Raw genomic sequence first — 16,207 nt, 5'->3', positions numbered from 1 at the left:
ACAAGCCCCAATGGTCCAATGACTTGATCTGAATTGTTTAGATCATCTAAATACTCTAATTTTATGTTTGAGTTGATTTCTCAGGAAAGTGCACATGAGCAGCACTAATTATCTTGATTTCAGTCACATATAGTTTCATATTTGTTTTTTTGAGTTTGTGATCTGTATAACAATCCTGATTACGGATCACATAGCGTGCCAAATTAAAGCTAAAAATATACCTATACAGAAATGTCATTAAGTCCCACAGAAGGAAGAAGGGATAACATATTCTCAATAAAGCATGCCTGAGCTCACTAGAATTACATGTGGGGAGATGGAGGCAATTTGAGCTAAAGGATTATGCTTTAAGCTTATATATAACAACAAATCATCAAATGCGTACAAGTGTCTTTAGAAAATATTATTTGTGTTTGAAGGCAATGTGGAAGATAAAGAGGAGATTTCCTTCATCAATCATTACTTGGGTTGCCAACATTTTGATGAAAAATATTATTGATATGGAAGAATAAATAGAAGATATGCTTGATGAAGGTCTTTTAACTAGTCTATCTGTCAGAGTTTTATTGAAGGGCAAAAAATCTACTTTAAGAATTTAATAAGTTTGTGGATGGATATTAGCAAACACAAATGTTTTATAGCTAGTGTTTAAAACTTTAAACAATTGTTTTGTAATCTTTCCATGTTTTGTTTGGCATCTACAAGTTTCTCTGTTGGATTTTTCCTATTGCAACTTTTGTCAAGGATATGTGATCAATTTCATGATTTTTTCTGAATCATTGAAGCTATAGAGGTAACACACAATTAAGACTTCTTCTCATATTTTCAAGTAATAAAAACACCATCACATTCTGAAGGATATGTCTTCTTCTACATATAAGTTCAAGACAAAATGAACATTTGCGCATATAAAAATGTTGACATCCAACCAAGACTTCTCATGTTTTAAAGTAGTGAAGACTTCATCATATTCTGAAGTTAAGGATATGCCTTCTTGTACATCTTAAGTTCAAGATAGAATGAACATTTGTGCATATAAAAATGATGATTTGATGATCAAGTGCGAGCAACTACACTGAATCACCAAAGCACTGGAAAAGCAAACTGCTTTGCCTATGTATATAGTTTAATATCAGATAATAGATTGGTTCTTAATGCTTTGTCTCTTGTTAATTTTTTTTGAAGTAAACAGTTATTTTATCTGATGAAAAAGCTACTTGGCTCTCTATTTTGGCTTTGAAATTCCTTTAGACAGTAGTGTGCTGCTTAGCAGAAGTCGTTTGTTGTTTGATACAGGCACCTTAGGTTTACTGCAAGGGTGTCTATTCAAAATTAATAGTTGTCTATATATTACATAGAATTAACAAAAATCTGTAGGGATGGTTGATGCCAACTGAAAGTTAATTATGTTTTAACACCCTTTAACTTGAATTTTATTTATTATGGATTAAATCAATTTGTAAACTGATCTTATATTGTTTCTTGTCAGAATGTTATCCAAGCTGGATTGATAAAAGAAGGGACATGTGCAGTACAGGATGAAAGTGCAGGTATATTATACGTGTGATGCATTATTCATAGTAAAAAATGCTATATTTTGTTTAATATATGTCTCCATCCAGTGACTTTTCCTTGAACTACAGAAAGATGAAGTTCAATACGACAATGTTTATGACATATGTGTCTATCTAGATAAATAATCTGCAGATGTGTGCAATAGTAATTGCTTCTGAATATAGTATAGAAGAGATCTATTCGTTATCTACATGTTTTGAAGAGTTGACAATGTCTAGTCTTGGAATATACTGGAACCAAAACATTTCATTGTGTATACATATAACATGAATGTCGCTACAGCTGCAAAAGACTGCATTCTTGTGGTTGTTTAGAATCACTATTTTGGTGCCCTCATTTTAGCTTCAATAAAAATCATTACATGCCTGAAAATTAGACAAAACAATAATCAAGGGAAGTAAAAGCCCAACTTACTAGTAATGTTCCCTATGCTTTTCAAACTTAAATCAGATAATGAGGAGTGATATGTCCTTGCATGTGGTTTTAATGGTCAGACATGCTTACAATTTTGATAATTGTTTTCCATTCTTTTTTTGCATAGTTTCATGATCTTTTTACCTGTTCTCTCTCTTGTTTCACCATAATCTATTTCTTCAACTTATATCAAATTTACTGGCAAATAAGTAGATGATTGTAGAAAGAAGTAACTTCTGATAAGAATTGCACCTAAAATCTTAGGTAATTTCGTTTGTGGCTGATGGATATTTTCTATCTATATGCTAGTTTCTTGTTTAGGCTTTGATTTTAGATAACAATCTAAGCATGGCTTGGCAACAAAAAGGTTTAGTTCCAAACTTTTAATTTTCTAGCAACAATTTGTTTTGGAGTTTCTTATATGTTGTTATTTCTAGAATAGTTGTTTTTGCCCTTGTTTAGAACTGTGATCCTGTCCAACTGCATATGGTTTCTAAGAATGTGGCCTTCTCTATGGCCTTAGCTAATGTTTTTGTTCTTCTGCTTGCTTTGTAGTCTTAGTTATCTGCCACAGGTGCTTCCTTTGTTTGCATTCAAAATGTTCTCCAGCCATGCATCCATTTTTAATCCTATAGGCAGGGTGGTAGTACAATGCAAAGGATATAATGATTAATGGGTACAGTCTACAAAACCAATCTATGCACTAGAAAGTTTTACCTCAAGTTGGACGCCAAGACTCCCAGCTATTCCCATGCCTAGCTCACTGTTGTACTGCCATCCTAGGGAAGGAAGCGACCAGCAAATTGGAGTGGAAATGCCTGCAATAATCCTCCAATCCTCTCGTCCTTGTCTCCACAAATCTATCGTTTATTTTTATACTCAAAACTGAAGATGCAAACTGAAATCTCAAACAATGAAGTCCAGAAGCAGTCTTTGGATGAAACCTCCAACAAATCTACCAGGAAGGATCTTTCATCATCGAAGTAGATTTGCTGAGTGAAGGTTTTTGTCCTCACAAAGCCTACAGTTTAACAAGTTCAAAACAGCAGAGCCTTATTATCAATTTTCTCCAAACATGAATGCTGCAAATGAGCTCAAGAGGCATATTTATTACCTACAAATCCCACACCCAAGTACGGTTATAAAATATTTTATTTTACTTAAACACCCGTTTACGTCTCCCCATGTAGGTGCTCACCCCTAAAAGGTCACTCTATTTAATATTTTAAAACAACTCCTTATACACTCTAGGTGCCCATGTAAAGCTACTTTATTAAATTAATAACGTTAAGTTAAATATTTAGTTTAACCCTATAAAGCAATAGTCTGCAAAAAATCGCGATTATACCCGATTAATCTTGAATCCTAGAGCTAGCCTATTTATTCCTTGAAAAAATCTCGATTCATGAAAAAATCGTTGACCAAGCGTTGACCCAATTTTCAAAGATTTTTTGCATTTAAATCACGTTAAAATCATGTTAAAAACCCCAAAATTGACAAAAAAGTGAAAAAAAATCATTGTAAAAACTTGCACAACCCTAGAAAAACAAGTGAAATTACTGAATTGATTAGAAATAGGGTTGGTCTGAGACAAAATCAGAGTCAATGTGGAATCAATGTCAAAAAAGTTTGTTATTTTGGCCATTTTCGGGGGGTTCATCATTCCCCACACTTGTTCAAACCCACGAGCTTAACGACCCAACAAAGGTAGAAAGCCCACGAGCTCAATGACCCAGTAGGGGTTTGAACCTTGGTGGCTACCTCACCAATGGAGTTTTTCTACCACAACACTAAATGTTCAAAGACATATTTAATATATGTAGATATAGATATATGATTTATAATTTATAATTGATATAGTTAATTTTTGCTCAAACAAAGACATACAATTCATTATGTGAGCAATATATCTAAAGTGCTCCACGAAATAAATCTGAATGACAACAAACAAGCTTACATAGTTGTAATAAAAGAGCCTCCAACACACAATCATTAAAATTTGTCTCTACCTAAAATATTAGTTGCAAGCTAGGTATTGCCAAAACCAGTGGCTTGCTAATCTTTTACTTCAGCTAAACAAATGCCTTTTGTTGAATTCTATTTCTACCCCATATAAAAGACTTACCAATTGCCATCAGGGAATATAAAGCATTGCAACTATGGAATATGATTTGATAAGCTTTCTCAAATATTGAACTAACCCTAGAAAACTCCTTGCCTCGATCGCAATGAAAGTCTTGGATCACTTCAAAATGGCTTCCACTTTTACTATATTCCTAACGATTGTTGTATCTCTGTCTAATAAATTTTGATCTCAGCTACTTCATGGACTTAGCTAATCTTTGATCTCAGACTTAGACAACTATTTGGTGTATTTGGTGACTGCCCTTTTAAAAAGTTAAATGAATATTTGCCTATGTAATCAGCAATATGAATATAAACACCAAAAATCTATTTTCTACAATTCATGGTTTAAACTCCTTGTCTCAATCGCAATGAAAGTCTTGGATCACTTCAAAATGGCTTCCAATTTTACTGAATTCCTAACGATAGTTGGATATCTGTCTGATAAATTTTCATCTCAGCCGCTTCATAGACTTAGCTAATACCCCTAAAAAACTCCTTGCCTCAATCACAATGAAAGTCTTGGATCACTTCAAAATGGATTCCACTTTTACTAAATTCTTAACAATAGTTGGATCTCAGTCTGATAAATTTTGATCTTAGCTACTTCATAGACTGAGCTAATCTTTGATCTCAGACTTAGACAACTATTTGGTGTATTTGGTAACTGCCCTTTTAAAAAGCTAAATGAATATTTGCCTATATAATCAGCAATATGTGTATATACTATAAACAACAAAATCTATTTTCTATAATTCATGGGTTAAACTCTATTTTATTTACTCTCTATATCTCTATGTTATGGAAATGCCCTTAAGTTAAAAAAAAAAGTAGTTTGTGTCTATTTTCCTACAAATTTTTACAATTTTTTAAAATCCAATTTCTTACGCATTTTTTCAAAAAATCTTATACTTTTGGTTTGCCGATTTTTTCCCCAAATGATTTTTGTTACTATGATATAAAGCATTGCAATTGTGGAATATGATTTGATAAGCTTTCTAAAATATTGAATTAACCCTACAAAACTCCTTGCCTCAATCACAATGAAATTCTTGGATCACTTCAAAATGGCTTTCACTTTTACTATTTGTCTGTTAACTTTTGATCTATGTTACTTCATAGACTTAGTTAATATTTGATCTGACTTAGACAACTATTTGGTGTATCTGGTGACTGCCCTCTTAAAAAGTTAACTGATTATATGCCTATGTAATTAGTAATATGAATATAAACAACAAAAAATTATTTTCTACAATTCACGGGTTAAACTCTATTTTATTTGCTCTTTATATCTCTATGCTATGGATGTGCCCTGAAGTTATTTAAAAAAATAGTTTTTATCTCCTTTTCTACAATTTTTTTTTTTCAAATCCAATTTTTTCCTGATTTTTCGCCGATTTTTTCCCGATTTTTTCAAAAAACCTTATACTTTTGGTTTGCTGATTTTTTCCCTAAACGATTTTTGCTACTATGGTTTAACCTATAACACATTAACGTTATTTAAAATAACTCCTTTGGACATAATTAATCACCAAATTGTTATCATCCAATACAATCACCGACTAACACAAAGTAGTAATACTGCCAACTGGCCAAGTCAGTGTCCAAACTATCACTTACTAAAAATAGTAAAAATGGACAAACTGTCTGAAACCCCTCTAGAAAGTGTCATAGTGCAAATCTTAACAAACTGAGCTCAAAGCTACACCTGTTATGCTGAATTAGTTGGATTGAATGGTCACCAAAACATCAAGAGTTCCCTAACTCTAACTCATTAGGAGACCCGCTAAATAGGCTAATAGTTAATCATGCTATGAGTGCTTAGGAAGGGGACATTATAGTCCTCCCTCCCCAAAATTCTTGTACCCACGCAATTGCAACTCCAAATGCTGCAAGATGTCCTCATTCTCCCATGTTGCATCTCCACTGATAGATTCTTCCACTTGACCAAATATTCTTTTAATATCCTTTTATGTAGAGTACGCTTTCTAAAATTGATAATAGCCTTAGAAATCAGTATCAACTTCCCCTCATCTAATGGTTGCAACTCTAAAAAAGGAACCACATTATGTAATGTTCCCAAATTGGGATAGACTTGTTTTTGCCCAAAATTAACAATTCCAACAATATATTTCATTTTACCAATAGCATTCTAAAGTTAACTCATTTAAAAGTTGTTGAGATTGAGAGTTAATGAACAATTAACATCATATGAAATGATAAATAAGTTTCATACTAGAATCTAAACCATAGATTATTCCTCGTAACTAACCATAGTAGAGTTTGGAGAGGAAAACCACGAAAGGGTGCTCGGAGACTGTTAAGCCCAATTAAGCCCAAGAGCATGGAACATCGAACTAAGACAACTCGCCCCTTGGCCCACAAATGGCAGAAACATCCATCTAAGACAATTCCATCCACTTGGGGTGGCCTGCTTAATTCGAGTGAATTGGTCTACTACCTCTCCCTAACATATTTCCTTCCATTCCACGTATAATTGCTTGTGGGGATAAGGAATAGATAAATTTTTTAATTAAAGAAACATAATAGATTGACAAAGCTTATTAATATTTTGGTCAAAGATATATTAAAGAGTATAGAGGTATAATAACATTTATCCACATTGCATACCAAATACTTGTTAATTCACAAGTCTGTTATTTTCTTGAATGTCGATATCTTATATCCAATCTGATCTGATCCTTTGATATCCTTCATGTATTGATGCCTTCCTTGAAACAATGATGTGGCTTTTATACCTCTCAAGAGGGAGTAAAGGGTTGTGTCTTTTATTTGGTCACAACTGTAATGTCCCCTTTTTAGCAGTTATTTGGCAATTTGTCATTAGCCCTTTTTGTCATGGTCCCGAGGGCTAACCAGGACTTTGCAAGGATCTGTGAAGGATCTGGCCTAGGAAAAATTAGTTTCGAGCCAAATGGAGTTGTTTTGATAGGGTTTCTAGGAACTTACTATTTTTAGCAAGTCAGGTTGGGCACAGTGTCGGGTGAATTTTTGGAGCGAAATTGGTTGACTTCATTTTGGTGCATTTATTTATTCGCCTGGAATACTTTTTAAATGGGGAACCAATTACTCAGGCAAAAATCAAAAGTTTCTAAAGTTAAATTTAATTATTTAACTTAAGGGGTTATTTAATGCTGAAGCTAATGTTTTAAATGAAATATTAAAAGTACCCCTTCCTTGTGGAGACGTAAGGGGATAATGTTATATTATTCTATTCCTCATTTATCCCACATTGATAGTGCTTTGGGATGCGTGCCAAAAGAAGTGTTAAATAGGAGCATTTAATGCTAGAAACTCATCTTGGAAATTGTTCTTTTTGATATTGGTGATTTCTGGAGGTTTTTTTTGGCTTTTAAGGACGTTAACCCTCATTGGCAGCATTTTCCATGTTTGTGAAAGATCAAATCTAGAAACTATGAACTTGGTTGAATATTTGGTTTGGCACTTAGAAGCAACACAGTGAAAGGCATGATTGGGTAAGTCCGATTGACATTTTTGAAGTATAGAAATTCTTCCCATGCATGTTAAACAATATATTGGATTGTATCGAACTTGGTCTTAAGCTTAGGGTAGCGTAGCAGAGATCAACAATACTTGGGCCTGTAACGTACTTGTTAATGAAAGACTAAGTGGCGTAAAGAAGTATCCCGACCAGCAATGATATTGGTTTAGTGAAGTCGCAACATTACTTCTTGTTGAATATACACGCTCAACACAGTGAATCAGAAATACTGCGTGGTTACAGTAGAACATAGCAAAGGGATAGTGTTGGTTAGCAACGTGGGCTGCTAACTCTCGAACGCAGTGGGCATTGCATTGTCAGCTAGCCGACTACCACAGGGAATATTTGAAACTATAGCAGGTGTCCATTCTGTGAGTTAAGGGAAGTTCTGAGAATCACGGCAGCAGTGTTTTTGGTCCCAGGCGTAGTGTGCAGGTGGATAGTATCCGTGATAGGTGAAGAGTGTCGAAGACAAGTACCCAGCGGATTGTGTTGGATGTGTGGCTGGGACAAATTCTTTAAGCAAATCGTGGACTAAGATTTCCAGCATTCTAGCAGGTTCTTTAAACTCAAACTATCACCCTCCTCCTTCAGCAAATAAAAGATTTGTAGTTGGGTCTGGATAAGAAAATATTGTGCGTTGAGTGTAAAGTTTCCTTCTGAAAATTAATACAACATTGAGATTGTATAATACTGGGAACTCAACATCCCTATCATTTTGTATTGATAGATGCTCTGTCTTTCTTAAGTACAACAGTATATAAGGTTAATCAATGTCTTTGTTAGTGTGTGTCTGTTAAACTCATTGCACATGAAAAAGTTAAAAGCTGAATGAATGCAAAGAAACAAAATCAAATGCACCAGGTATCAACAAAACTACAAGAAAACTCAGTTTTCAGACTTGTTTGGAAAATTTTCAAATGTTTGATGAAATACCAGCAACAAGCTAGACAAGGCTATTCAATAGCAATCAGGGCAGTCCATTACAGTGGTATCAAAGCTTTAAGTCCTGCCAACCTGTGAGGGTTAATGAGTGAAAGAGAAAGGAGATATTATTAGCGAGAATTGAGAAAGGAGTGGCAACCACCATTAGTTCCTGAGGGTCAAACAACATCAGGTATTTTGGGTATTAATCGAGAGTCTTCTTCACAACAATGAAATTCTATACCCATAATTACTTACCCGAACGAACTTCCATTTTTTGAAGAAGTAAGTGATTCAATCTCAATTGAAAATATGGGTGAAAGAAGAGATCCGGGAGAGGAAAGGTTTCTTTAGTTATTAGACACGCTGGTACAAGGGCAGCAGTTAGCAGAACAAAGGGCACAACAACAGAATTAGTGGTTGGATTTATTGACACAGATGATAGCTAGACAAACGGGCATAAATGTGAATAAACTTGGTGGTGGTAATGCTCGAAATAATCAGCAAGGTGGAGTCAATAATCAGCAAGGTGGAATCAATAATCAACAAGGTGGGGAAAATGGGCAAAATGGTGGGAATAATGGAAATGGGGGAGGACAGATGGCAGAAAATTTTGGTCACGTAACATAGCGCACTAAGACAACAAGTTCTAGACCTCTCATACCCACCTTTACTCCTAGAGTTCCAGTTCAGCCAGCTGTTGAACCACAGATTGTATACTTACAGGATCAGTTACAGAGAGATTGGGAGAGTGTTGGACAGGACTTTCAGGCAGCTATAACTCTTTGGGACTATATTGATGTGAGGATGAGACACATGCCTCGTGCAAGTGACAGGAACCAAAATTATGAGCTAAGGAAGAGAGTGGGTAAATTGTCTTTACCCTATTTTGATGCTTCTAGTAAGACTACAGCACGAGCTTAGGTCCAAAAGGTGGACACTTACCTTCAGTTGAATCCTATGTTTGAGGAGGAAGCTATTAAGTATGCTGCTATACACCTTGATGGAATTGCTCATGAGTGGTGGCACCACAGTATGGTTACTATGGGTCATGGACAAATTACTTCTTATGTTGAGTTCCCAGAGCGGTTGATTGAGAGGTTTGACACCAAGGATCTTGAGTTGCATTTCAAAGAATTAGCATAGCTGAGACAATGCGGATTAGTAGATGTTTATACTTCAGAATTTAAGCGGTTAGCAGTGCTAGTGACAGACATTTCAGAGAGGAGATTTGTTGTTTTATTTATGGATGGACTTTCAGATCCTTTATGGGGTTGGGTCAAGGGTCATAATCCGTTGACATTGCAGTAGGCCATCAAAAAAGCTAAAGATTTAGCACCTTAATCTTACAAGAGCAAATTTAAATCTAAGGACTCTCACTACAAGAAGGACAAAGGTAAGAAAACATTTCATAAGGATTCACAACAGCCACATGAAGGTAATAAGAAACATGATAATGACTAGTTGAATGTACTTAGAAGGAAGAAATTATGTTTCCGTTGTAGGGAGCCTTGGGATCCTTCTCACAAATGTCCCCTTAAGGCTAAGGCTAAGCAAATTGAGTACTTTTCAGCTGAGGAGACAACCTTTGAGAGTTCAGATAGTTCATCATCTATAGGGGACAATGATAGTAAATCAGCTACCAGTGGGAATAGCAGTGATGATAGAGTGATTGCACCCTTGTCTGGAAATCATAAATCAATTACCTTTAAGGTGCGTGGTGTGATTCAAGGGGAGCGTGTAATATCATTGATCGACACTGGTGCTGCTAATAATTTTATTGATGCTCAAGTTTTTGAGAAACGGGGATTACAGACAGAGGAGCATGATGGATTCAGAGTTGTAGTGGCTAGTGGGCATAAGATCCTATGTACGCAGAAAATTTCTAATTTGCACATGAGGATTGGTGATTATGAGTTGGTTGATGATTTCTATGTTGTAGACATAGGAGACTATGATGCCATACTAGGCATGACTTGGATGACTTCTCTGGTTGAGTTTACATTTAATCTAGAGAGAGTTGAAATGAGATTTGAGCATCAGGGCCAGAAAGTGGTACTTCGTGGGTTGTCAGATGGTCTTAGAACAGTATCACTTAGACGAATGGAGAGGTTGATTCGTCATGACCAGGCGCAGTGGGGAGTTGAGAATTTAGTGATGCCAGAGGGAACGGGACAGCATAAGCAGGATTATCCTCCATAGGTTCAGTCAATGTTGACCAAACATTCCAAAGTGTTTGGTGATATACCTCTAGGTAGACCTCCTGATAGGGGCATTGAGAATGTTATAGAGTTAGAGGAGGGGGCCAAACCTGTTATTGTAGACGTATAAAAATGACCATATTCCTAAATGAATATTTAATGTTCATTTTATTCTCATTCCTCTATTTAGTTAAATCTAATTTAATTAAATCACCCACATTCTTCTATTTAATTAAATAAATTATTCAATTTATTTATTTAAATTCACTTAAGTCCTTTATATCATTTAATTGAATAAATCATTTTATTTAATTAAATCTCTTCTCTCTACTTTTAATTAAATTTACATTTAATTAAATAGTTCACCCCAATTAAATAAATCTAATTTATTTAAATCCCCAACTTGCAACCAAATTGAAATAAAGCAATTTATTTTAATTAAATCCTATTAGTCCTCACCCACTTGCATTTTCCTACATCTCCCACTTGCCTCCTAAACCCCCTTTCTAAATTCTTCTAGAACCCATCTAATCCTAATCAATTAATCTAAACCCATCAATTATCCCCTTTCCCTAAATTTGAGGTCACTTCTCAAATTTGGAGTAAAGTCTTCAAAAGGTATTAAAGCCTTTATGCCTTCAACAAGCTAACTTGTTGAATACCCCCAAATTTGGAAGGACTCTTACAAATTTGTCCCCAAAGTCTTCAAACCATTAATGGTTAACTAACCCTTAGTGGCATGGTTAGAGACTTTTTGCCTAACTCAACCCTCATCTAACCCAGGGGTCTCATCAAGCATTCATTGCTTTGACCATGGTTATCCCTTTAACCTTTGCACAAGAGTTTATCCTTTGGGTAAAAGCTTTATTCAATGGATAACCTTAACCTAACCTTAACCTTTACCCTCTAAGGTAACCATGAGGTCTTCTCAAGCATTTAATGCTTCTTACCTCTCCTCTCAAGCAGTCTTATGTTGACAATTGTCACCATTTCATTGGTGAGAATTGAAAACATGGATTGATAACTTTCAATCTTGACCCTTGATTGAATCCTCCAATCTTGACCATCCATTGCCCTGTTTCTTCTATAAATAGAGTTCTCATTCCTCCATTTCAAGGATCCAAGCTTTTAGTATCAGACTTATACTCAATTTTAGCATACATCTAGCCTCTCTTTGTAATAGGAATTGATCTAATAAGCATTTTAGAGCATTTCTATTATCATTAGCTTAAATCATATAACTAGTATATCATGTTAGGATAGTATTGTTACTAATCTTGTCATCTTATAATCTAGTTTAACTCATTTGTAGAATCATGCATAAATAGGATGCATTCATGTTAAAATCAATCAAAAGCATCCCTTGTTCTTGCATTCGTCATCCCTAAGTCACTTTGCTCAGTGATCTGAGGGCAAAGGCATTGGCTTGAGGGACCTTGTGAGATAGAGAACCATGGAACCTACCTTGGGAAGTTGAGTCATTCTTCATGACTCCATAACTTGCACCAAGAAGTCCTGTGGGTGTGTGTGGACAAGCCCTTTGAACATCATTTTCACATTTTGAGTTTCATCGCCCCACTTTTCCCGCATACAGTTATCACTACACCCTATAGGCATCCAAAAAGGTATAAGGATGAGATCGAGAAGGCTATCAAAGAGCTTCTCGAGATGGGGCACATCAGACCTAGTAAGAGTCCATTTGCTTCTTCAGTGGTGTTGGTTAAAACGGACAGTACTTTCAAGATGTGCATTGATTACAAGGAATTAAACAAGAAAACAATTAAAAACAGATATCCGATTCCTTGTATTGATGAACTTATAGATGAGTTACATGGTGCCTGTTACTTCTCCAAAATAGATTTGAGATCCGGGTATCATCAGATTTGGGTCAGGGAGGATGAAGTGGAGAAGACAGCTTTTAGGTGTCACTATGGACACTTTGAGTTCTTGGTCATGCCTTTTGGTTTGACTAATACACTAGCTACCTCCCAGTCTTGTATGAATAGGACATTCGGAGATTAGTTGAGGAGGTTCGTGTTGATATTCTCTGATGACATACTGATTTATAGTAAAACTTGGGAGGAACATTTGAAACACATAGATATTGTGTTGAGTATCGTTGAGCATGAATCCTTGTATGCGAAGATGTCTAAATGTGCTTTTGGGATGACAGAGTTGTTGTACTTGGGGCATAGCATCAGTACTGAGAGTGTTCATGTGGATCCAGATAAGATCAGGGCTATTATGGATTGGCTGCCACTGAAGAATGTTTCTCAGCTGAAGGGATTCCTTGGGTTGTGTGGATTTTACCGCCGCTTTGTGAGGGGTTTTCCTTAGACTGTTGCACCCCTTACAAATTTGATTAGGACAGATGGATTTGAGTGGACAGATAGAGCTCAATAATGTTTTGATAGATTTAAGGAGTTGATGAGCACATGTCCAGTGTTGGCTATTCCAGATTTCAGCAGGCCTTTTGAGTTGCATTGTGATTCCTCGAGTGAGGGCCTTGATGCGGTATTGATACATGATAGACACCCCATCGCTTTTGAGAGTTGGAAATTGAGGGGGCTTGAGAAGAGTTACAACATTTATGACAAGGAAATGTTAGCGATTATGCATGCCTTGGTGAACTTCAGACAGTATCTAGTGGGCAGTAAGTTTACCGTAAAAACAGATCATAACAGTTTGAGGCACAACACAGACCTGGAACAGTTTTTTTTTTTTTAATTGAGGGTGGTTTTTATCAAATTTTAAGGTGATTTATGGCAACCTGACATGAGTTCCTCCATAACCAATCCAATAGCAAGCTAAACCAGACTTAAGATACCAGTTGGTATAAGTTGGAGGAGATATATATACTGATTTTAAACAATTTCTACATCTGAAAATGCACATTTCCAGATTATTAAAAATGAAATCAGAACTTGTTAACATTCCCTTTTTTGGAAGTAGGGATAAATTTTTGTGTTTGTAATCCATTCACAATCATAATTAGGTGTTTTCTCTGTCTTTCAGGTCTGATGCAAAAGGCAATGCATGGAATGATGGTGGATGCAAGTGAAAGAGCTCAAGCGATGCATCGGGATGATAACCAGCAAGGTAGAGGAGGAACATCCAGAGATAACTTCATTAGAAAACAGTAGATTGCAAGGAGAGAAGCACGAGATTATTGAATGATGGTGAAGAAGGACATCTCAGTAGCTTGCGGAGGTCAGGGTTCAAGGAAGGATATCAGTGTAGTCAATGAAGAGGTGCATCTCATGATCAGATGCAAGACTTAGCAAGATGGTGAAGGGGTCGAGTTTCACTGGCATAGAGAATGAGGATCAGCTCCAAGATGACAATAGGTGCCGATGAATGAAAGATGAAGAAGACAACAATGAGCATACAAGATCAAGAGCTAAGATATTCAAAGACATCACAATGATGATGAAGGAAATGTTATAACAATCTTGAATTTCCTCCGGAAATCTAAGATCATAGTCATTACATCAAGGAAATTCCAAGACTAGGTATACATTCCAAGGTGAAGGATTCCAAGGTTGAAAGATGAAACACATCATAGGGCGGAATTCCCAAGTATGATGAAGGATAGGTGAAAGTGATCAAGTCAGATAAGATGGTGCAATTTGGGAATATCTCTCACCATCATCTCATTCATCATGGAGCAATTGAATTGTTGAGTATCAAGAGATATTGCTCAACCACAAACACTTGTGATGCTCAAAGAGATATACATGCTGAGGTGGCAACAACTCACTTCCATCATCCAACTCAAAGAGGTCAACTTGTCCAATTTTAATGAACTTGACTCATTCAAAAGTGGATCAAGTGACACATGTTACTTCATCAAATATTGTTTACCTTACCTAACCTCAATTCCTATTGGTTAGAATTCAATGTTGGACATGTGTCCTAAAATGTAATTTTATCATTGGTCAAGCATTAAATATAATGCAAAGCTAGTTGTAACTAACCCTAATTAGCGTTTTCTCATGTAATCTTGGCCATTGATTTTGACTTGATCTTGGCCATTGATTTTGACTTGATCTTGGCCATTAATTTGTAAAGGGAAGTCTATATAAGGCTTGCTATCCTCATTTGTAAAGGTTAATAGACATTAGATAGCAAGTAGCTAGAGGTAGAGTAAGAGAAGGCAAAAATTGTTACCAAGGCATGTAAATAAACATACTTTTCATTGAATTTATGGTGGATAGTGGTGTTTCTTCTACATATTGCATGGTTTCTTGTTATATCCTCAAATTAGATAAAGTTCATTAATCATGGTGGATGCTTATGAAGCTATTGTGATGAATTCCTTGGTTTATACTTTTTTGTGGTTTGTTGATTGTAAGTCATAGTGCAAATTTAGCCTGAACCTTATATTATACTAAGTTTGATTGTGGATATTTGTTCAATTTGCACCAACATTGGGTATTTGGGTGATGTATTCATAGTATGAAAATCTTCCATTTCCTTAGAAGATTGCATCAGCTTTGTGTAGTTGTCATCATGGTGAAGCAAGACTTGATTTGAGGGAATTTGTCTACATTCTTATCCTTTTAATCTTTATTTTCCAAGTCAAAGTTGAAGTTTAAGTTCCAACCAAGTTCAAGAAAAACTTAAGTTCCCTTGTGATTCTAGCAAAATCACATCATGACACTATCTATCCATGTATAAAGTCAAGATCTGACTAGTGGAACCTTGGAGTCGTTTCGTTTGATCACATAGTTTAGCATCTGAGAGGTCTTTGTTTAAGAGAGGATTGAATACAGTATTTTATTCTGTGTTGCATGGTGTCATAAAAACCACGTCAACACTCACTTCTAAGAAACACTTTATTTAATAACTTAAAACCTTATAACTCCTAGGCACCAAAATGAAATTACTTTATTACATTAAATAACACAAAGTTAAATAAAATACTTAACTTCAATATTTTAATGTTGTTTAAAATAATATCTCAAAACATCTTATGTTGCAAGATATTAACAATTTTAGCAATCATTGACTATCCAAATATAATAACTCTACCAGCTGACCAAATTGGTGTCTAGACTAACACTATAAATAGTAAGTATAGACAAATTGCTTGAAATCCCTCCAGAAAGTGTCAGGCAACTCCAATAAATCCTTTGAGCTCATTGGCAGCATTGAAATACTCCTCTGAGCTAGCTGACACAAACCCTTGAAGTCAACACCAGCTGCACTACAAGGGAACCCGAGAAAAGGGGACATTAAATCATCGACATCCGCTACTATATATGATGCAAGGATGACAAAGAAATGTGCAAATTTTGTTAATCTATCAACAATAACATATATGCAATCCTTGGGTTGGGGGCCTAGCTCGATTGGCGAGAGCTTCCAGTGGTAAAGCACGAGGTCACAAGGTCTAGTCTCCCCTAGCCCGCGTGGTACCGGAGGACGTGTCGCACCAACATCA

At 35.7% G+C, this 16,207-nt stretch overlaps 1 protein-coding gene across 3 annotated transcripts in view; it reads left to right on the top strand.

Annotated features, from left to right (window-relative positions):
- The window catches only part of LOC131029889 (uncharacterized), a 248,757-nt gene that overhangs the window by 189,719 nt on the left and 42,831 nt on the right, over positions 1-16,207 (top strand). For all 3 annotated transcript variants that reach the window (XM_057960549.2, XM_057960547.2, XM_057960548.2), the window contains one exon: positions 1,490-1,550. In XM_057960549.2, coding sequence (XP_057816532.1) covers positions 1,490-1,550 — 61 coding nt within the window. The remainder of the gene's footprint in view (positions 1-1,489; positions 1,551-16,207) is intronic.

This window comes from Cryptomeria japonica, chromosome 3 (assembly GCF_030272615.1).
Source record: "Cryptomeria japonica chromosome 3, Sugi_1.0, whole genome shotgun sequence".
Lineage (NCBI taxonomy): Eukaryota > Viridiplantae > Streptophyta > Pinopsida > Cupressales > Cupressaceae > Cryptomeria > Cryptomeria japonica.
Note: the sequence above shows the minus strand (reverse complement) of the source record. Positions and strands in the feature narration are given on the sequence as shown.